This window comes from Eublepharis macularius, chromosome 7 (assembly GCF_028583425.1).
Source record: "Eublepharis macularius isolate TG4126 chromosome 7, MPM_Emac_v1.0, whole genome shotgun sequence".
Classification (NCBI taxonomy): Eukaryota; Metazoa; Chordata; class Lepidosauria; order Squamata; family Eublepharidae; genus Eublepharis; species Eublepharis macularius.
The window spans coordinates 16,254,669-16,278,590 of NC_072796.1; the positions used below are offsets into that span (position 1 = coordinate 16,254,669).

The window sequence follows — 23,922 nt, forward strand, 5'->3', positions numbered from 1 at the left end:
TCTTCTCCTCCCCTTTGAACATAGTCCCAGAAATAAAGTCAGCCCGACCAACTATTGCCAGCCGCCTCTAGCAGCTGCATGTAATCCCTGCAAAACGAAGTGTGGCCATTTCAGTTAATATAGCTCTCGTGTGATTTCTCTCTCACGCTCTTTTTTTTTTTTTTTTGCACATGGCTCCATGTTTTCAGTAGCTGCATAAAGCTTAGTGACACTGGAGTGGGGTTCATTTGTCTTTTTTTGTTGTTGTCAAGTTTATGTTTTCCAGCCACCTTGCTGCCAGTAGAAATTTGGGAAGAAACATGGTTTGGTGACTTCCTTCGTGAAGAAATAAAAATGTCCACAAGTAAGGCTACAGCTCGATCTCTGGGTAACCGTCTCCACTTTGCATGTTTTTCCACAGCAGTGAAGTTGGTCTGCCCTTGACGATGGCCTCATAACACTAGTTCCTCTGTGATAAGAGTAAGGATTATGTAGAAGGCAAGAGTTTGACACAAGACGTTCGGTCCAGTCATTGAGTACCAAAAGCAGTTCAGGAAGCTCTGATCCTACGCTCCTACAGGCCGGAAACCATCACGCGAAAAGATGGCGGCACGTGTCTGTGCCTTGGACTGGCACTAGGACTGACGCATGGACTCGCACAACTTGCGTCTACTCCTCCTATTGATGGCAAATAGGCGTGGTGAAGGATGGGCAGCTGTAAGGACAGGCGACGCTGTATGCTGCAAAACCAAGTAAAAGAAGAATGAGCAAAGGAAGGAAAGGAGGGCTGCGGTTAGAGTATTTCTTTATTATCATTGTGCGCAAAGGGTTTTTTTTAAAAAAAGATCAGATGCCCCAGAAAGCCCCTTTTGGTAACCAGTTTTTAATGCCAGCTGTATTTTGAATTTGCCAAGGCTGAAAGGAAGGCAGATTTACTCATGGGCAAAGGTTTCTCAAGCCCTACATAAACAGTAGCAGAGAATCTGGAAAAACTTCATTTGATCAAACCCCTTGTTTTGAACATTAAAAAAATTGTCAAGGTGGGGACGGGCAGAGACATTCTTCCTGGTTTCTGAAAGATCAGGGGTGGGGGGGGGGTCACCTCTGATGTGAATTGAATGTCATTGACTAATGCTGGCCCGAGATACAACCATAGATGGTTTCTGCCTTTGTATATGCAGCTCTAAGTGGTCTGCAGAGACACAAGCTATATTTTTACTATGAATGTGCAATTGTTTTAAAAAAATTAATAGTTTCACTGTCATGGCTTCCCTCAACGTATTTTGGAAATTTTTTGATCGTGGGTGTGGTGAATCTGGCTAGAAATACCTTAAAGAGACTCAAAATATGTGAAAGAGTATTTGTGTGTGTGTGTTTGTGTGTGTTACAAAACTCCAGATCTCTTTTGTTTCATTTTAGCCAATACCTGCTCACATTCTCTCTTTCTCTCTTGCTTTATAACACACTATATGGGTGGTTCCTAAGCTCCTCTCACACATCTAAGTGTTCTCTGGAGAAAAAGACTTTATCTACTTCTTCATTGGTATGCTGTAGATATGCTCATTAGGGATCCTGGACTGGACAGATGGCTATTTATTAAGTCAGGGGTCCCCAACCTTTTGGACCCTGTAGGCACATTTGGAATTTTGTGTGAACGCCACCCCCAAAATGACTTCCACAGAAGGCAGAGCCAAACCTAAAATGGCTTCTACAGCAGGGGACCTAAACAGAATACCTCCCACCATACCTCCTGGAAAGAAGGAAAGCCTGAAGGGAGAAGAGAGCCACCCACTGAATAAGGAAAGCCTATGTGCTTACAAGTCCTCCCAATCCTCCAGTGAAAAACACTTTCATTTGAATAAAGGCAGCCCATAACTATAATGGAGTAATGTGTGTCAGGATAAGGGGATGTGGAAGAATAGTCTAGTGTCTAAAAAACCCAAACAGTTTTAATGCAAGTGATATGTAGATTAAAACCGTGCCACTTACTGTTCTGGGGAGTTGATGTCTTCTATAAAGTCTTTGCTTGTTCTGGAGGGCTCTGTCGTACTCCATTGTGCTTGTGGATTTTGATCAAGGTGATTTTTCAATATGGATTTCTCAGCATCTGGGTGAAAGGAAAAGAGACATGCAAAAACAGCAAGGACCTCTCTAGAGCCCACTGCAGCGGTTTTTTTAAAAGTACGTTTTAGAATGAACGTAATAATCTGCTGCCACCTAGCCAGCAACAGCACTAAGAACACATCAGAACATACCGTCTGTTAACACAACCTGCAATATAAAAACTGCACAAGGGAGTGGCAGCAGGACTATCTATAGGATCCACAGAATGCTCACAGCCAGTGGTCAAAATACAAGCCCTCCAAAGCAGAGACATTTTGAAAAACTTATTTCTTAACACTTTTAGTGAATTGCCCTAACTTCCATTGTCAAGAAATTTCAGAAGAACAGTGCCACTTTTTAATCCTCCTTAAACCTCTATTTTCTGTTCCTCAGAATCCAGCCCTACACAACTTCAGCCGATGAATGGGGTAGAGAGCCTCATACACAGCTAAGGGAGCAGCTGTGGCTTAGGGGTAGAGCATGGTTTGCACTCAGAAAGTCCCAGGTTTAATCCTTGGGTATCTATGGTTAAAGTATTTTAAAGAAGCAGGTGGGGGGAAAGGTCCTTGACCTGAAACCCTGGACAGCAGCTGCTAGGAAGTGGCAGAGCATGGAACGTCGTTTTGCCCAGTTCTTCCCACCAGTGCTCACCATTTCATCTCTTTCTTGGAAGCAGGTTCTAAAAATTGCCTCCATATGCTGTCGCAGTCTCTGTTTTAGACATACAGATTTTCATTCTAATAAATAGAGATTAGAGTTCTGGATCCCTTTGCTTTTGGCTACAACCAGCAGCGTGCTCTTCCAGTGTTCATAGTACACAATGTCTTGCTATAACCTACACGTCTTGAGTTTGCTTGTTCTGCCTGCTGCGTGAAACTTCGCTGTTCTGCAGAGCCCATTTATCTGGGACAATGTCACATGGGGGAAAAGTTCATCTCCCACCCCCACTCCCTAGAAAACCTCAATCTACTTACCCTGGTGAATCTATTTTAATACATACTCAGAATAAGTCTGTAAACGTTCAGTCGTGTCATTGAGTAACAATGTTGCCTGAAGAAACCACATATTTTTGGGTGGGGGGGATCATTAGGGAAAAGGAAAAGGGAGGCAAGGAGACGGTCTTAAGGCAGTTCTTTTGCTGATCTCTGCTAACTTTTCAGCATAGTTTGCAGCCACCCTTGGAAAGGCCCAATGAAATAAATGATAGCGCCACACAGAGCTTATCTGCACTGTTAGCAGTCAAACCCTCCTTCGCACTGAAAGAGCAGTTTATAAATATGGCGATATCTTAAACCCCTTTTCCTCATGTGCCTTGAGCACAAGACATGCTGCCCGGCTAGGCACAATGGGTCCCACCCCAGCTGGAGTTGGAAAATTACTAGAACGTGAGTCATCATGAGGCAAGGATGGCTAGCTGCCCCACACTCTGGAGATGTGCAGACGTAACACAAAAGAGCTCTTTGAGGAGCTTCTGAGTTAATCTCATCCTTCTGATCTTCCCTTTCCCTCCTTCCTAATCATTCCCTTCCACTCATCACAGGTCATCAATCACCTTCTTTACCTATAGTTCTGCCCAGATATGCTCCATCGAGCCTTTCCCAATTTATTGGCTCATCTCTGGAGACAGCTATGAAGCTATTGTTTGGGGGGCAGAAGACGTGATCCTGCCCCGGGGTACATTCCACAGTATAATTGGGCTACCCTGCCACGTGCTCAGTGTGTGTGTCCTGGGGTCCTATGCACACTCTCATACGTGTGACTGAGCCTTCTTGCTGCAAAGTGCTGGTTGCTCAGCCACTACTCTCTTTGGACGTCCTCTGTCTCCTAGACTGGTAAATATTGCTTGACCCTGAATCTTTCTTCTTTCCCTTCCTGTTTTCTTAGTTAGCTCTGTGTATATGCTGTGTGTTTTTCCAGTGTTTGCTTTTTACTGCCCCTTTAATAATAACCATTCCTGTTGAACACCTGCCTGTTTATTAGAGAGTCCTCTAAGGGAACAATCTTGGTATACATTGGTGGAGATTTTGCTAGTTACCCTTCTCATTGCATCTCCTTGTATGCCAATCCCCCCAACTTGCAAGGAGGCCCCCCCCAAATTTGGGTAACAACACAATCTACTTGCGGCTATATGTCACCCTGGTAACATGCATCAAATCTGCTTATGTGGTTACATAGCATGTGGGTGATAATAATATGTTGCCAACATGACACACAGACACTCAATGTTCATGTTATCAGAGGAGCATCGAAACATCCACAAAAAATGCAACACCTACATTGTTTAATGTAATGTAGAAACCAGATCTGAGCTGCAAGACGGTACAGACAGGTTGCACTGTTTGGGGTGTTCTGCAGAAGGAAGCCTGCTCTCTGAAATATCTGCTCTAAGAGATAAATGCCTTTCATACATTCACAGACACAGTCATGTGAACGCCACTTCCCCACAGAGTGGTCTCATGCTGCTGGGGAATGTATGTGGACATCACAGCCATATATGTGGAGGACCACCTGCCATGGGTCTTGCAATATTCATACATGCTCATACCGTGGAGATTTCACCTTGGGGGTTGGGTAGGGAGTAGATCCTAGACTGCTGTACATGTGTTTGTGTGTACACAACCAGAGAGCTGCTCACGCTATATTCTGTACATGAGCGCAGAACGTGTGAAGAAGCAACCCAGGATGAGGAGAGGGTTCTAGTAGTTGGGAAGTAATCACTCCAAATGCCAGTCCTTCCAGAAAAAGCGTTTAAGGGGCAAAAGTAAAGGAGACTGGCTAGGCAGTCAGGCTAGAAATTGATCAAGCAATTCTTTTGAGGAGGGAAATGCACGGGTTTGGCTAGGTACTTCTGTGAAACCATGTATGGGCAATATGCACCCAGTCCTGTGGAACAATGATCGCCAACTGACTACAGGGTAGGCAGCAGCAGGTAATACAGCAGCGGCTCTTCCCGGGAGGCACTCTTCCCCATGGCTACTTGTAAATCTCGACTTGACTACTACATACCTTTGTTTTCTGTAAAGTTGCCTATACTGAGAATATCATTGAGCTCTTGATAGTGATTCTGCTTGATGTATGTCGTCTTCTCAGGTGTATCCTGAAGCTGCATAGTGACTTCTTCTAAAGATTTGTCCAGCTGTTAAAAAAAAACGGTATTGGAAGAGCGTTAAAGCGTTTGCTATCCAGCCTTCATTGCCCATTTCTTGCCATCCCTTTAGGCACTGAAGGCTGGAATCTCTCCCTGCAGTCCCCTAATGACATACAGACTATTTTTTAAAAAATGGGTAGGGTGTTCTAGCTGTACTCTCACAATTCAAGCTAGACATGTCAGAGCATTCTATGACCTGTTGACTCTGAAAATGGATCGATATTAGAACGTTTTAAATTGTGAGATAATTGCTTATAATGTTATTGTTGTAGTGACTGCCTTTAGAAACAGATGTTTTGGTAATAAACTCTTGATTCCACTTTGCAATCTTTGACAGCAAAGATGCAATTTGGGATCTGTATTTTCCTCTTTTATAAGGAACAACAGATAGAAGTGTTTCGTTCTCCTGATCAGATGACGATATTAAAAGATACTGCTGAAGAACTCTCGAAATCTAGTCTGTATGGTTTTCCTCTACCAGTTTGGGCTTCATATGCCAAAAACAATGGTGGTTTATGTCTGCATGCCAGTTGTGGTTAAATTGGTAAAGGTGCTCTGGATATGGTTTTTTATTTTATGTTTTATTTTGAATTTATTTTGGTTATCTTTATTTTTGTGATTTCTTATTCTTTAAGTTGTTTAATTCTGCAGGAAGTGAAAATAATGACGCCAGCATTTATGGAATTGAAATATTCCATGGAATATTTATAAATAATAATGTGATGTATTTATAGAGGAAAAACACCCTGTGGCAATATCTTGTGAGCGATTTAAATAGTATAATTCCTATACAGGCGTATGCATTTTTCTATAATGTTCTAATTTACATACTTTTTTTTAACTTGGCTTTAACACCCTTGTGATGGAGAACATATTTCGATATTGAATATGACAGATGTTAAATCTGTGTAGAATTTTTATTTTTCCTTAGGGTTCTTCATGGAGGTTAAATTGATGCAGACATCTATCGGCTCGCAGGTCTTCACACTTCTAAGGAGAGGACATGACAGCCAAGTGGATGACCCTTTGGCTGTGACTTGGTTTTGATATTTCTTATCTTGTGAAGAACAGAGTTACTTGGGAGTTACTTTATTTTCATTCCTTCCTGACACCAAGAAGCCCTTTTGTTTTGACTGTGAATCTTCTGTTGAGAATCAAGGTGAAAAGTGCCTGGTTGTTAAGGGAAGCTACTGAAGAACTGAGATAAACTTCTTGAGTCAAGACTGTATATAAAGAAGTGGGGTCTGAAATGGTGGAGGGAGAAAGCAGGACTATTAGAGGGGAAAGGGATAAAGGAGAGGAAAAGAGAAGGGGAAACTTTGGCTGCTCTATTTTTATTCTGTTGCACATATGCTCCCATTTCTCTAAATAAGTTTTTTTAACAAAATCCTTTTTATGATGAAATACACATTCAACCAGCAACTGTTCCACTTTTTGCTAGTTTCAGCAGAAATATTGCAGATAATTAAGTCTTGTTTTGATAAGGAGAATTCATATCTAGCAACTGCAGAAGGGATGTATGTGACAGCCATACGGGCACACAACTAAAGAGCTTTGCATTTATTTCTGCTAACACATCTACAGTCACTCTGCCAGCAGAAATCACCTCCTGTGTTTCATGGACATGGATGTATTTGTTTTGCTGGAAATAACTTTGTAAATCTTTTTCTGTGTGTCCATGTGAAACTTGTATGCATGCTGAAGTCTTAAAACCACACCAACAACAACTTGGGTGCATAAAGAAAACATGTGACTATCCTCTGAGAGGACATGCAAGCATGTAGCAAATTTCCCATTGCTATGAAATACGTTTTTAGTCTGACGGCAGAAAAGCAGCAGCTAACTATATTTGTGTTCTCTCTGCCCTCGCTTTCCTCAGGGTCTGCTTTTTACCAGATTGCAGGGAGTATAGCATGGCCACGCCTCCTCATTTTTCAGCAGCCTGGTATTATGATGGGTGTAGAATACAGACTAAATGATAACAATGAATAATTTGTTAGTAAATAGGGCGCACTGCAGTTCAAAGGGGTGTGGACGCCTTCCCTCTAAAAAGGGCATCATTCAACAAGTTGGGCTCACCAATTCATCATTCTAAAGGGCGATTCTGTACCTATGAAAGCAGATGTGGATCATAAAGGAGACGTTAACAGAGCCTCTGTTATGAGAAGCCTTCAGAAGAGGGCTACAGGCATTTCCCCCAGCCTTTCTTTCAGTACTTGTGGCCAGCCACCCTGCTCGCAGTCTCGCCTTTCGTTAGCACCCAGGTTCTTGCAGCGGCAAAGAACAAGGATAAGCAAGCAATGCAGACTGTGGCACTGGGAGGGGAGTAGGCAGGGGTCCTCTGGGTGCCTCCAACAGCTTCCAGAGCCAAAAGCAGTCACAAGCACCTGGAGGCTTCTCGCTGTTCAGAGGCTCTGTTTGAAGATCCTGTATAAACTGGGTCTCTTGTCTTCCTTGGGGCTTCTAAAAGGATAGATGTCCTTCCTATCTGGGATGATGATCACTCTGAATTGTCTTCAAAAGACAATGAGTTCATCAGAAGTATCTCTATTTAGCCCAGAGAAACATATTTAGGGCCCAAACAGATAGTTTTTAAAATCTGCGATGCTCTGGAACATACATCTGAAATATTCCTTCTTGTGAGGAACATACCATGTTTCTTTTTAAATTTTAGCTTTGCACAATTTCTGTCTCACCCACCCCTCCACCTCCCGGTCCCTGTCAAACAGTTCAATTGTACAATACTGGGGAACCGAGCTAATTCGCCTCTCTCTCTCTCTGAAGTAAAAAATTAGCAGTAATGTTTTTCACTTTGAAATCCTTTGGCACACAGCCTGGTGTATTGCCTGGTGTTTGGCTTTTTAAAACAGTAATCACTGGGCTGATTCCAACGGAAAAGACTAGGTAAAAAGAAAACGAACTCCTTAAAAAAAATCTATTGTACTACAATAATGGTGAAAAGCAATGTACAATTTCTCAAGTCAAGAACATCATCCAAGTGGATTGATTTGCGGATGAGTATTGCCCTACAAAGTTTTTGCCCCCCTACCAGTTGCACCTTCATTTTGTCGGGATTAAGTTACAGCTCCAAACTGCCTCCAAGCACCTGTTCACAGTTTCTGAAGCCTCACCTGAAATCTGCTGGTAGTGCGAGATACATATATAGGAGCAGGGCTTTTTTTCTGGGAAAAGAGGTGGTGGAATTCAGTGAGTTTCCCTAGGAGAAAATGGTCACATGACTGGTGGCCCCGCCCCCCGATCTCCAGACAGAGGGGAGTTGAGATTGCCCTCCGGAGGGCAATCTCAACTCCCCTCTGTCTGGAGATCGGGGGGCGGGGCCACCAGTCATGTGACCATTTTCATGAGGTTTCGGAACTCCGTTCTCCAGCGTTCCAGCTGAAAAAAAGCCCTGTGTAGGAGCTTTGAATATTCCAGAGCACTATATACATGTCAATATTTTGTTAATTATACAGTGCTGAAGACTCTAACCCTGTTAAATCCTTTCAAAGTATCATGAGGAATCACCCCAAACTAGCTAGACAAGCAGGGCCTATCTTACAGTTTAGACAGGTTGCTAACGTGTAATTGCTGTTGTTTGAGTGGTCATCTTTGCATTCTTAGAGAAAGACTACCCTGCCCCCTCCCTGCAGAGAAGACTCTCAGTCTCTACAGAGTTACTTTTTAAAAATGAGTTCTCCATGGAGCCATTGGCTTCTATTAAATACATTTTTAAAAAGCATGCAAATGGGCTCAGAAAGTTGCCGCTGGGGGAGGGAAAGCTCCTACCTTTCTCCCAAGATTTTTTCCCCATGCAAAAACAGTGTGGAAGGGAGACATTTCCCCATTTCTGCTGCTCCACGTGGAGGTTTTGTGTGTGCACGCGGTTCCCACCCCACACAGTTTTTGCATGTGGAAAAAAGCTTGGGAGCTTTTTTTAATAGAAGCTTTTTAAATAGAAGCCGATCCCCAATCTGGTGTGTGTCTGTGTGGAGCACAGGTTGGCTCTGTGGAGAACTTGTGGAGAACTCATAAAAGCAGTAACATGTAGAGAGACAGGCAGTCTGAGGCTGTGCTGCTGAGGGGGAGCTCTCCGCACCAGAAACCCAGCTCTTAAGAGTTTCCAAATCACAGATCTGCGCTCGCACAAAACTTAACACGGTTATGCACTGAGACTTGGAAGAAGTCATTTTGTTCAACTGCATTGTAAAATAACTGCATTTTACAACTGCATTGTAAAATAATTGGCAGCTGAATGCTGATATATTCAGGAGTAATGATGACATGACCACATATTTGGCCTGAGGTGATAAAGAGAACACTTCAGGGCAGCTGGGAGTTTATCCGTCTTTGCACATGCCAGGTGAACTCTTGGGTTGAGTGAGTCAAGATATGAGGGGGTGTCTCAATCTCCAAGATTAGTCTTGAAGTTGAAAAGTTACAGCGAAAGAGTTACTCTGAGTTTTGGATGGCTTCCTGGCGGTATAAAATAAGAAGGCATGCAATCTCCACAGGACAGGACAGTCTAACCAAAGGACACAGCTAGCGATACCTCAGTAATTTTCATTCTCAGCTCGTGGTTTTCTGACTGTAGACCTTCTAACCGAGTCGTGGTGGTCTGGTTGACACTGGTGACAGACGTTGATGTTTTTGAGTCATCTTTCTTCTGGTTTTGGGTGAACTGGAGCCCTCTGTTTCGAGTGGCAGCGTCTGGGTTTGTTCTCAGTGTGATTAACTGAAAGTGTTAAAAGCAGTGAGAAAAACTGGAAGAATATATCCATTTTTAAACATCCATGCTGATAAAAACATTAGAGATGATGGAGTTAAATCTGCGATGCTGGGGTTTGAAGAAGCCTTCTCCTGTAAGACAACTGCAGCATATATATATGAGAGATGGTTATTCAGCCATTTCTCCACAAATAAGCAACAATTCCTTAACATGCCACATAAAGTCCTTTTAATGTCTCCCAGGTGTGGCAGCCTCCAAGGTAATGTCAGAGGTCCAAGATCACGTGGGAGGAGCTCCTCCATCCAGGAAACTGGAATGACGAGCAAGTGGGAAGGAGCTTTGCTATGGATTCCTCCCATGCCATGTTGGATTAGAAATGGAGCAGTACCAGAAGGTCATCCATTGCTAGAACCCTCCAGCACCACTGAAATAATAGGGGCCCACAGATTTCCCCCCCTAAATTTATATTTAAAAATTACATTTCTTCCATTCCTCCTCTTTAGATTTTCCTTCTTTAAAAACTGACGCAGGCTATTAAATTCGACCGATTGACACTGGTCATTTCCCATTCATATAACAACGTGGGTAAGATTTTCAACCCAAAGTAGGCAGATCTTCGTTCAGCAGTAGTGCTCGATTAGACTAACAATCCATCTCATCCAGCCTCCTGTCTCACTTGGTGGACACAGAGGCTAAGTTCTCCCTCTTGCGTTGTGCCCCAGCACTGATATTCTGAGATGGACTGCTTCTGAATGTCAAAGTATTCTAGAGGACTTGCCTCATGATTCTAACAGAAGTGAATTTAATCATTCTTTTAAAAAAGCAGGGCTTTTTTTCAGCTGGAACACGGTGGAATGGAGTTCTGGAACCTCTTGAAAATGGTCACATGGCCGGTGGCCCCGCCCCCTGATCTCCAGACAGAGGGGAGTTGAGATTGCCCTCTGCGCTGCTTGGCGGCGCAGAGGGCAATCTCAACTCCCCTCTGTCTGGAGATCAGGGGGCGGGGTCACCGGCCATGTGACCATTTTCTCTGAGGGCAACCCTTTTCCCAGAAAAAAAGCCCGGAAAAAAAGGTAATGCAAACAGTAAGGTCCAGAGTAAATCTATCGCTTACCTTAGGAACGAAGACTAAGCAGAGTGTAATGGTGCTACAGAATATAATCACTAGTGCCACAATGCAGAACTGTACATTGGGTTGGTCCCGAGTGAGAAAGGAAACTGCAGCTCCAATAATGCACATGATACCCACGTTATAAACGCTCATGCCGATGTATTTACTATCATTCAGAGCGGGAATGCTCACATTTCGAGTCTCCCAAGCCAAGAAACAGCCAAATAACTGCCAACAGGAAAAAAAGAAAGAAAAAAGTCAAAAATTTTAAAACAGCAGATATCACATATCATTTAAAAAAAAATTAATGTTTGCCACCTTGCAACTCTATTTGGGTAGAAAGTCAGCATAGAAATACTTTAAACAAACAAACACAGGGAAGCCATTGAAATTCACAAGCATAAGCAAAACTTCAACAGGAAAGAAGAAACCTTAAGAATGAACAGAGCATGGTTTCCAGTTCTGAAAAACACCAGGCTAACAAAACATTCTATCCCCGACAATAGCCCTGCAGAGAAGATTAGCACATCAAGTACCAATCCATATGCAAAAGAACCTCCTCAGGATACAGTGAAGCCTCCCGCCATTAGCATTCCACACCCTGGGAAACTCTTACAGGATGACTCAGCTCAACCCCACCCCTCCTGAGTAGATACAAATGACCTACATCTTTTCCACACTGTGACACTGAGAGATCTCTGTCGTTTGGTGCTACACCTCTGAAGATGCCAGCCACAGCTGCTGGTGAAACGTCAGGAACTGCAATGCCAAGACCACGGCAATACAGCCTGGAAAACCCACAACCACCATTGTTCTCCGGCCGTGAAAGCCTTCGACAATACATAAAAGCAGCTATGTTTGCAAATAAAAACACAGGGCATGATCCACCCAAAGTCAAGTAATTTAACATCCCACTGATTTATTATTAACTCTCTCTCATTGCAACAAATGGGATTTAAAAGTCCTTAACTTTGACTGGGTTGTGCTGAGTATTTTCCACCTGCTTTGTCTCTGAAGGGGTGTGTGTGGGTGTGGGTGTTTCTTGAGAAGACCCTTCCCTGAAAATCTCAATGGATAGAATGATTTGTACAGGAAGGGACACCCATAAGGAAAAAAAGTCCCTCCTATATGGTTTGAAAACTGTCATTTTACTCAAATGTTATTTTTTCTGCCCAAAGCAGCATCAGCCGAGGAGTACACATCTATATGATCATATTCTATGACTGTCTGGACTGATGTGGAGGCTGCAGCCTCAAGGGACAGACAATCCTTGCAGGCCACAGAGGTGGCCCTCCAGCAGTGAGTGCACAATGAAGCATTCTGAATGTGTCTTACCCTTCGCTTGATAAACTCTGTGCATGTGCCTCATGGAGGACTTCCTAAAAGATATACATAAGGATTCCTAAATTCCTTTGCCCAAGAACTATAAAAAATGAGAACAATTTAACGTCCACTGTATGCCTACTGATGAAAGGGGGTCAGATAAATAGAGGGCTGCACAATTAGGGTTGCAAGGTGCTTGGTTTTCATATGGACAATCCGGTATTTTTTCTTGGACACCTGGCAACCCTACGGGCTTCCCCCTGCTCAAACCTACCCTCGGCTGGCCTCCAGTTTCCCAGGCACCCAGCCCTCTGCAGCCCCTTCCTGGAACCCTCCGGCTCCTCTGAGGCTTTGTGCACCTCCCAGGGCCAGGAAATGCCAAGATTATCCCTGGGCAGCCTTTCCCTCTCCTCCTCTCGAGCCTCAGAGAAGGCGGCTCCTCCCTCCCCTCCTTTCCAGGGTGAAGAGAACCAAGGCGGGGCCAAATTGCAAGCAGCTCCCCCTAGGCCGAGCCTTTTGCTTGGCTCAGCAGTTCCACGCAGGAGAAGAGTGGCTGCAGCCCCACTGGGCTTTGGCTTTCCTCCCCCACTGGCAGCTCTTCGTCATCCTGGGCTCCTGAGAGCATGGAGAGCAGTGGCACCTGCGAGTCCTTCAGTCCAGGCACCCATCTGTGGTCCAGTGGCATGGGCTCTGTGGTGACTGCGCACCAGAAGGAAAGGACCAGCAGGGGACCGATTTTGATCAGGAATACAGTGTGTATGTGTGTGCGTGTGTGTGGGTGGAGGGGTGGCTCCTATGCTTCCCTTGCACCACTTTCTTAAGCCAAAATGGCGCAGGGAAGGGGGTCAGGGCAAATAATGTCCCCTTGTACCATTTCATCCTAGGAAAATAGTGCAGGGGGGGCAGGAACGCCTCCTCCCTCCACGCTAAATCGCATTCAGTATAAAACCCCCCACAGCACTGCTAAACAGAGTTGCCACCAGGAATGTGCAGCAGCTGCATGGCTGCAAGTTCCTGCATGTTTTGTCTTTTCTCCTTGAAAAAGGTTAACAACAAAGATAGGAACAGCAAAACTGAGTGGAGGTGTAAGGTTAAATACTCTCTCCCCTTCCCCTACGTGACCCCCAGGAAAACTGAGACTGCATCAGCCTGCAATCTGAGTGCTTTGAATTGTAGCCCCCCCCCCAACAGAGTAGAAACCAATGGAGATCTTTTCATACAGGGGGTGACGGGATCCCTGTGGCTCGTCCCTGCCAATAGGCCAGCTGCAGCGTTTTGTACAAACTGGGTTTTCTGAGAAGTCTCCAAAGGCAGCATCAGACAGAGCATGTTAGAGCGATCAAATCTGATTTAATGTATTGTCGAAGGCTTTCACGGCCGGAGAACGATGGTTGTTGTGGGTTTTCCGGGCTGTATTGCCGTGGTCTTGGCATTGTAGTTCCTGACGTTTCGCCAGCAGCTGTGGCTGGCATCTTCAGAGGTGTAGCACCCAAAAGACAGAGATCTCTCAGTGTCTCTCTGTGACACTGAGAGATCTCTGTCTTTTGGGTGCTACACCTCTGAAGATGCCAGCCACAGCTGCTGGCGAAACGTCAGGAACTACAATGCCAAGACCACGGCAATACAGCCCGGAAAACCCACAACAACCATCAAATCTGATTGGTTAAAGAACTGGTAACTATAGCCAGGTAATTTCTTTCCAGGAAAGTGTGCAGCAGGCATACCGAATGAAACTGGCAAAAAAATGTGTCGCAAGATACTGCAAAGGCATCAAGAGAAAGGGCCAGATCTAAAAGCAGCCTCCGCCGCCAGCTAAAACCTGATCTTTTGGGCGTGGGGGAAAGTATAATTTCATCCAGAAGAAGTAATATTCCCCTATTCTGATCCAAAGAACACTAAGCTGACGACGCCTCCGTTTTGCCTAGATTGGGCTGTGCTCTGTTAGTTCTCATCCAGCCCTTTATTTATTTAAAACATTTACATGCCCCCTTTCCACCCTTTTCCCTATCAAAACATTTCGACATTAAAATAGCATTTAAAGAAAAGGATATATAAAATAATTAATTCAATAAAACATAAGCACTAATAGACATAGCACAACCAGAGAGAAGGGCCAGTGACAGTGGGGGAATGCCAAACAAAACATTAAAAGTCTTCACTCGCTGGCAGAAGCCAACAATAGAGGGAGTTTCAAAGTTTTGGCGCCATGCCTGAGAAAGCACTTTCTCTGCTTGCCACCCATCTAGCCATCAGATGGCAGAGGAACCCCAAGTTCGGCCTCTGAAGATGACTGGAGTGGATGGACAAGTTCACATGGGTGTGGGAAATCCTTCGGGTATGCTATGAAGGTCAATATCAGCACTGTCTCCAGACACGTCACCACATCCATCCCAGACAAAAAGGAGAAATGCAGGCGAGTGCCACTGGCATGTGAGCAGCACTTCATTCCAGGCAGGGGTCATTCCGTAGGAAAACAGCTGGAGGAACTCATTAGCATAACTCATTAGCATATGCCACGCCCCGTGCCATCACCAGAAGTGTGTCATTAGCATAACTGATTTGCTTATGCCACACCCCCTGACATCACCTATCCTGGCTGTTTTGGACCCAATCCTGGCCATTCAGGGCCGAAATTGGGCCCAAAATGGCAAAAAGGGGCTGAAAATGGCCAAAAAGGGGCCCAAAATGGTCAGGATCGGGCAGCTGATGAGTGGAAGAGTGATCCACCACCTGTCAGAGGCCCGATCCAAAATGGCTGAGTCAGGTGGGTGGGGCCACCTGACATGACCTCTTTGGGGAACTGCCAGAACTGCATTCCAGCACGTTCCCCCCGGAAATGAGCCACTTTCAGCCACTAGTTTCATATCAACATTAGAAATCACTTGGGTGTGTGTGTGTGTGTGTAAAGCAGAGCTTTAAAATGCAAATGTTCACTAGCTGAAAGCAGCTGGTACAAGAGAGTTAACAGAATGTTTATTTTCAACAGTCATTCTTAAAGCACAGTAACCCGGGTTTACCCAAGTTCTACATGGTGATAAACAGGTCAGCAGTGAGAGAAGAACCTACAGTCTCTATTTAGATCTTGGCTAGCTGCATGATGTATTTCAACTTGCTTTGAACAAAAGGTCCCTCTAGTACAGACATTTTATTTTTGAAAAGCAGTGCTTCTTAAGCAAGAGAGAGAGAGAGCAGACTTACCATGAGCAGTCCTTTGTAGGCATAAACAATACCAAGCCAAATAGTCATGTGTGTGTTTTCACAGTGCTCCAAAATAGGAAGAATAGAAATATCTCGGCCTGCAGGATCTGGCTGCAAGTGGACAGAAGAATAAAAGAAAAAAGAATTGCATTCAATGTATGTTTCTTTGGCTCTTTGTGAACCAAAAAGAAAAATTTTGACATTGAATGGTCTGACTGAAGGCTGTTAAAAGACCAAACAAGAAAAGCTGATGAATTGGAAAACAGTTCATGTTTCATTGCTCGTGTCCAACGTAAAGCGGAATGCATGTCCCTAACTCATCTTACATGGCCCATGATCTTTTTCAAGCCCAGTGACGAACTGCATGCTCTCAGCTTCAGAGAAACTGAGAAGGTCCTCCATGTCACATAGCGCTGTGAGAATATTAAACAAGCTTTTATGTAAGTTAACTTGTAATCATTACCACAGCTTTTTAACGGTAAGTCAATATTATTACCCCCCAATTGCAGATGGCAGATTGAGGGAGCAAGAGTGTCGCTTGCCTAAGGACATCTAGTGAGCTCACAGCAGAAATGACATTCAAACCAAGGAGTTTCCGTTTCACAACTTACATAACTTAAGTGCAATCCTAGACAGAGTTACTCCAAGCTAAGACCATTGATGGAAATGTTCGTATACTGGAGCAATTCTGCACAGGGGCCGGTCAGTCTCTTCGTTCACATGTAAACAATGGAAAGGGAATCTGCCAGTTTCCTTACATTTCTATTTTTCTTATATGTAGCCAGGGCTTTTTTTTCTTGGAAAAGAGGTGGTGGAACTCAGTGGGTTGCCCTCAGAGAAAAATGGTCACATGGCCGGTGGCCCCGCCCCCTGATCTCCAGACAGAGGGGAGTTTAGATTGCCCTCCGCGCCGCTGTCTAAACTCCCCTCTGTCTGGAGATCAGGGGGCGGGGCCACCAGCCATGTGACCATTTTCAAGAGGTTTCGGAACTCCGTTCCACTGCGTTCCTGCTGAAAAAAAAGCCCTGTATTTAGCTAAGTCACAAAGTTTATTAAACTTTGTTTAACAGACAGAAAAACTGTGACATTATAGAGGTAAAGCACATGGAAACCCATGAAATTTTGAAGAAATCTGGGTCAGAAACTTCCTTCCCAACCATCAAGCACTGGATCTCTACAAAGATGCGAGGAGAGGCTTAAGGAATGGTCCGCCATGTTCGATTCCCTCCTTGAGCACGAACTAATAAAAGTAACATTATCAGCAAACAAGTGGCTTCATCCATTCTTATTTTCCTTACCACTTTAATGAGTGAGCACACCCTTGCTTCTACCCTACTGCCTGGGGGCTGAAAAGAGGCAGTAGCTACAGCGACAGCCACAGCAGTAGCCTGTGTATCAACGAAGTTATCCACTATGGGTCCTAGTTTTGACTCATGTATAATTTTTTCTACCTATCCATGATCTCTAAGTTATGAAATATCACAAGAACCAGGTGTATCCAATCCAAATAAAAACCACATATGGTAGGCACGGGTTGCTTTTGTAATATAGATGACAGCATGCATTGAAAGGTAACACACCTACCCCAAAGGCATGACATTTTAACTGTTCTGATTGGAAGTGCAAAAGGGTGTGGGGTTAATGGCAGTTGGGGGTAACTAATCCTTGTTAAATGATCTTAAATACAAATGCTACATGTTTTGGATAACCTCAGCATTTACGATGTGCACATTTTCTGATTGGATTACATCATTATCTCTGTGTGGTATACAATCTACATTTCTCTCCTGTGCATTTTGCTAGTGTTGGAATTAATGTCTCAAGCACAAAGGCCAAGTATCTCAGTACTGCCCTTTCCTTTTATATACTGCAGCAAAAATGTCCTTCAAAACTTGAGGATCGCCAGTCCTTTGATGATGAAGCTTCCCCATCTCTGGAACGAAATAATATCTCTGACACCAGCACCAGCTTCCGCAGTCTGCTTTCAGAAGCCTGGCATGTGAGCTGGATTCATATTAGCCCTTCGTGCAAGTAAAACGTCCCTCCAAATCTGCCGAGTCTAGACAAGGCTTTTACTTGTCAATCTCACTGGAGTTATCACGTTCTTCTTCTATATTTGGATTAATACTTAGTGGGGCACGGGAACATCCTTTCTGTTTAGACTAACACATTCCTTTGTGTATGAATATGTTGCACAACAGATCCTGGACACTAGACAGAAGGAAGAGAGTCTCTCTCTCCCCCCCCCCCGCCCCATCCCAAAACAACACAGGCACCAAAGCAGCCTTAACAACTTTGTTTTGTAGTTTTGGAACAATGCAGAAGGGAGCCATATTATGAAATGGCGTCTGCCCCTTGAGTAAAGCTCAGAAATAGCATCTCTGAGAGAGAGTAGGACACTGGTGGGAGGGGATGGAGTATGTTGAAGCAAAGGCCCAGAATGAGTCAGGCTACACCTGCCACTTTTTTAAAAAAAATTTACTCTGCATCTGTGACTTTAATTCCAGCCTGATTTGTAGAAATTAGGCAAATGAAGGTTTTCCTTACATGGAGGTAAAGTGACAATGGGGGAAACCCTCACCTGCTTACGTTTCTGCTATCAGGCTTCTGTTAAAAGTACAGTGATAGGGTCAGTAAAAAATAAAGCACTTCTTTCCTCCTTGATAAAAAGAAGAATTGCTTTGCTGCATCCTGGACCATTCTGTCTATCTGATGTAGGGCACAATAGAAGCCCCATGGTTTTAGTTAATGGGAGTGACAGACCCTGGCGAAAAGCTCAACCAGATGTGCAGCACATCCAAAAATCTCCAGCTGGCAACCTGGAAACTCTGGTTTTTAAAAAATTGAGTGAGTCAGACGTTCGCCTAACTTGGACTGGACGGCGGCACTGGCTTTCTTCATTGTTTGTTTTACCTTGACCTACATAGCCCGATCTCATCAGATCTTGGAAGCCAAGGAGGGTCGGCCCTGGTTTTTACTTGAATGGGGGACTGCTAAGGAAGTCCAGGATTGCTCCCGGCATGCCACCTCTGTTCATCTCTTGCCTTGAAAGCCCCATGAGGGGTTGCCACTTGCCGTAAGTCAGCTGCGACTGACGGCACTTTACACAGACGTTGTTCATCTTCCTAAGAAGAGTCTGCTTTTCATTTTCAGCTAATAGACTTGAATCTAAGCTGCCAAAACATGAACTTTGGGTTTTTACATTTATCCAGCTCTAGCAGAGTCTTAAAACATTAAATACCCTTGAGTTGTCAGGTTCCCAAAGGAAATCCACTTTGCTCAGAACTTTCAAATTCTCACTTGCTAAGAAATATTATTAGATGGGTACATTCATTCACATTCAAGTGGGCTCCTGTGTGACAAAATCACTCCAGGATATCAGACAGAATAAGGAGAACTTTATTCAGGCCAAGGCTATCACCACCTACTGGAACTAGGTTGACTTCTGTGGCAGGAAATTTGGAAACTTGTAAAATGCATGAAATGTTGCAACCATCATAACAAGAATTTCGGACCTAGACTCTCTCTACACAAAACATCTTAGAGTCTCTCTACACAGGACGTAAGAGCCAAAGGCTCTGTCAATTTCAACTATCTACATTAGGGTAGTTTAAAAAGACAGAGCTTGCAGAGATTTCATCTTTGCCTCCAGGAAGGCTCTGTCAATTTCACCTTCCCTTCTAGGAGGTGAAGATGAAATTAACAAACCCTCTGAGTAGGGATCTCTGCTGGCTCTGCCTTTCTAAACTACCCTCCTGTAAAGGGTAAAAGTTAAAAGTAGTCCCCTGTGCAAGCACCGAGTCATTACTGACCCATGGGGGGATGTCGCATCATGATGTTTTCTTGGCAGACTTTTGTTACGGGGTGGTTTGCCATTGCCTACCCCAGTCATCTACACTTTACCCCCAGGAAACTGGGTACTCATTTTACCGACAGTGGAAGGATGGAAGGCTGAGTCAACCTTGAGCCGGCTACCTGAACCTGGCTTCCACCAGGATCAAACTCAGGTCGTGAGCAGAGCTTGGGCTGCAGTACTGCCACTTACCACTCTGCACCACGGCGTTTCACCCACTTCCTGGCTAACACTGCATCTCCCTACACTGGAGTGTCCTCGTGTAAAATGGTCTTGTGTAGAGAGACTCTTACATGGGGACATTCAAGTGACTTCCTTTCTGTGTGGTCTTATATTCAAGTGTACTCTTGTCTCCCTAGCAGTGCATGTGTATCCTCAATGGGAGAACAAGTGTGAGATCTTTCACTTGAGCATCCCTGTGTAAGAGATCTTGTGCAGAGAGACTCCTAGCTTGACTCTCAACCTGTCTGACCTAGATATTTCACATCATAGAAGGCTGCTGCGAGCCCTCTATTTTGATTCATGTAAGAAACTGTAAAGTTGTCCGCAAGTGTGGCCAATCTGGCTGACAATTTAAGGAAATTAAGGACAGTTCTGTTCCAGCCACTTCACCTCCACAGTGTTCACACCTGAGTTATCTTTGAAACACTGCTACCCTTTCCATTTGCATCTCTATTCAAGCAACTTACTACAGGACAGCATTCTTGGCTGCAGTTTATTGAGATTCCGAAATCTAGTACAATGCTGAGGGAGGTATTTATAGATTCATCTCTTGAGGATGCACATTTCCCCCTCCTCACTTGCCAAGGAAAATCTTCAGCAAAATATATCTGCAAGTTATCATTTAGTCTTTTATGGGTTTTCTTTTGGGGGGAGGGGGATTAAACACAATGATTCTTTTTATGGCTGATGTACCTGGAAAGGAGTGATTGCTTGTTTCTGTGCTACTGTCATACTTGCATAATTTTTAGGGATTGTAAGGTTTTAAAAATGAATTCTCTCTAATAAATTCTATTTTGTAATGGAGAAACTGGGTACCTCCTTGTCCAAGACACATTTGACAACCGTCTGGGCTCCAGCCTTTTCCGTGCCTTCCTCAAGCCCCCAGAAGAGGTCAGGGGCTCCTACACTCCTGGCTTTCTAGCAAGGCTGCAAACTGAAGCAGTTCAGAAAGCTTTTGAGGCAGCCTGAGCTGGGGCAAAGGGGGAATACCTGACCAGAGGGGGGGCACGTAGGTTGCTTTCAGACTGGTTTTAGTGCTTTTACATCTCTTATTTTAAATGTTATTTTTATAAAATGTTTTGACATTTCTGCTACCCATCCTGATACCTCACTCAGGAGAAAGGTGGACACGCGCGTGCGCGCACATACACACACAGCCCCCAAGCTGTTATGTGCAAAATTTTGCACCTTTGTGGTTCGTTCTCCCTTTTCTGACCAACCACAATAAAAATTAAAATAAAATCCAGGAGTCCTTCTTAAATTGAAGCAAAACAGATGGTTTTTATCTACCCAGTGGATAAGCCCTTTTTCTTACACAGAAGTAGAGGGTCTCCTTGTGTGTAAATGCTCATCCTCTTACAATAGAAGAGTTGAGCAATTAATACTTTCAGATAATCATAACAATATTACAATATTCTAATATTTGTTATCTTATTGGCTCGTAAAGTATCTAGGGTTAGTTCTGATTTGAAGATGCAATTCTGGGTTGGCTCTTCTACTTGGGGGAATTCCAAATCCTGCAACCCCCTTATCTTGCTCTCAATTTAGAAGGACACCTTCTAACCTCTCACCTACTTTCTTCTGGGCATAATACTTTCAATAGCGCCAATACGTCTCAATCTGGCAACCTTGGTATCCTCTGATAACTGAAGTCTGTTGGTAAGAAGGGATGTTTTTTCCATCTGTGCCCTTTCCCCCAGTTTCTTCTCAGCCTTAAGGAAGATAATACCACAGGTGGCCAAAACCAGCTTGCTGCATCAAATCAGTTTTCTACAAAAGGCTCTCTGGAACTGGTTCCTATTGGAATCTTATAGAATAATATAACATATGCATAATATTTTATAAGTGCAGCTCTACAAGCAGTATATTATTAGTTCTCAGTTCTTGCAGAGTTTCAGCATACTTCTCTTGATCTTGTTTCAAGTGTCATATTCTTACAGGTTGCATTACAAGTACTACATTGGCTCCTTAGCGTAGGAAAAAAGTGCAAGGCATATAAGTGATATATAAAAGTAATATATAAAATCCTTTTCTTCAAATCTATATCCATCACTATCACTCCCATAAAACTATACTATGTTTGATCTCCCCATTTCATGAGACCATTTCTTTAGTTTCTCCCATAAAGCTGCACAACAGCAGCTATGGAGAGATTCCAACAGCATATAACTAACACAAGGGCAATGCTTGCCTTGATACGGATGCCCCAACAACATGTCTGAGCCTGTGTTTGTATGGGGTCGGGTAGGAACCCTTAATCTATGGGTTTCTTAGATTGTGGAGTAAATCTACCTCATTCACAGCACTCATCCCCCCCAAATCTCCCACCCTGAGAAGTTTATCACTAGGTGAGTACCTTTACGCTCATCTAGTTCAAAAACTTAGCAGTCAGGGCAACTGAGGTATTGCTAAAGGTCAGCTGTAGATAAGCAAGATGCACCCCTAGAGCTCAGAAGAGCAAGACTATTGTAGAGAGGAAATTCCTAATGGCGTTTCCCCACTCTGCAATTTGTCATGGGGAGGTAACTATTGTGGTGCATGGGTTATTTGAATATAGTTGAATACTCAGGTCTCCGTTCAATTCTATGCGTATCCAGTTCCTTTCCATCACAGATTTTGGTGGCCATCCAGTGAACACTTTATCAACACACTATTAATCAGGATTCAGTCAAGTGGTACTTCCACTTCATCACGGATATGCAGAGTGGAATATGTTTTAGGGTAACATAGCACTGCATCCACCGTCCCACTAAATATCCTTCCTCTTAAGCAGTCTCATATTTCTGTGCTAGAGCCTTCCATATTGGCAATAAATTGTATTAATTTTTACTCACTTTCTCATCTTTATTTACAGAAGTGTAGCAGCTAAGAGTTCAAACCTCGTATCAACCACAAAAGCACTAGGTGGCTTTTGGTACCCATTGATCTTAGCTCCCGTATGCAATGGGGGGATAATAATACTGACCTCTTCTGCAGGGTAGTTGACAGAATTATTATGATCATGTACCAAAGCATGACGTCTACTATAAATATGAAGCATTACAACATTTCCAACATTTTTATCAGAACAATGTAGAATGCTAGTTCTGATTTAAAAAATCATGTCCCTCACTACTCAACAAATTTTAAGCCTATAAGAACAGTGTTAAACCCCCCTCCCCACAATATATGCATTTACTCGCAACAATCCAATCAACAACTATCAGTAATCATAGCATTGCTCAAAATACAAAGCCTCTTCCTAACAAAGTCAACAGGCCATAAAAAAGATCACCAGAATTAGAAGCTTATCAAGATTAATAAAAAAAAATCTTGGGTACAGCTCTGCCTTGCATAGCTTATAAAACCTAAGCAGCAGTGCAGCTCTAGTCCTTTCCCTCCCGCGGACCTTCTTCTTAATCAAGGCCCAGCCCTGCATAGCATCTTAATGGCGCATTCCTCCTGTGCTTTGTGCTCTGAGATGATCAGTACAGTTCAGCAAAGGTACATAGCAGAGTGTTGCCAGCAGGGACACCCGCACCCTGGAGGAGTCTCTCCAAAGAAGCTCGCCAGTCCTCGTCACAGCATTTGCCACTGGTGGTGACCACCTTTTACTGTTAAAATCACTCTTAACAGAGGAATTGCTGGTGGCTTTAAAAATTAGTTCTGATTTAAATAGAGACAAATATTAGTGTTATTTCTGTTTATATCGTATTTTTCAGATTTCCAGGACTGATGAGACTCTTCCATACAATGTTCCTTGGTAGCCCGAGGAGCGTTCTCCAGGTTGTCAAACGTAGTGCCCAGGGCTTTTTTTCAGCTGGAATGTGGTGGAACGGAGTTCCGGAACCTCTTGAAAATGGTCACATGGCTGGTGGCCCCGCCCCCTGATCTCCAGACAGAGGGGAGTTGAGATTGCCCTCCGCACTGCTCCAGCGGCGCGGAGGGCAATCTCAACTCCCCTCTGTCTGGAGATCAGGGGGCGGGGCCACCGGCCATGTGACCATTTTCTCCTAGGGCGATTTAAACTTTAACCCCCCCTTGTTCCAGCTGACCCAAAGTGACGTCACTGTGTGGTCCTGAGTTCCACCACTGAGTTCCACCACCTCTTTTCCCAGAAAAAAAGCCCTGGTAGTGCCTATTAGTTCAGGAAGGTGACATCTTTCATTTAGCGGGAGGGGGCAGATAAATAGTTTGAACCCAGCCAGAAAGCTGAGAATTCTGTGGGAATTAGCTAAAATTGGGGTGGAGCCTTGCAGGGCTGAAAAAGTGGCTTTCTG

General features: G+C 44.0%; 1 protein-coding gene across 1 annotated transcript in view; it reads right to left on the reverse strand.

The window, feature by feature from the left end:
- Positions 1 to 553: 553 nt before the first annotated feature.
- Positions 554 to 23,922, reverse strand: part of GABBR2 (gamma-aminobutyric acid type B receptor subunit 2) — a 434,622-nt gene continuing 411,253 nt past the window's right edge. The window contains exons 14-19 of the mRNA XM_054985745.1: positions 15,589 to 15,699; positions 11,071 to 11,295; positions 9,780 to 9,962; positions 5,089 to 5,218; positions 1,969 to 2,086; positions 554 to 719 (exon numbers count right to left, since the gene is read on the reverse strand). Of these exons, the coding sequence (XP_054841720.1) occupies positions 554 to 719; positions 1,969 to 2,086; positions 5,089 to 5,218; positions 9,780 to 9,962; positions 11,071 to 11,295; positions 15,589 to 15,699 (933 nt within the window). The remainder of the gene's footprint in view (positions 720 to 1,968; positions 2,087 to 5,088; positions 5,219 to 9,779; positions 9,963 to 11,070; positions 11,296 to 15,588; positions 15,700 to 23,922) is intronic.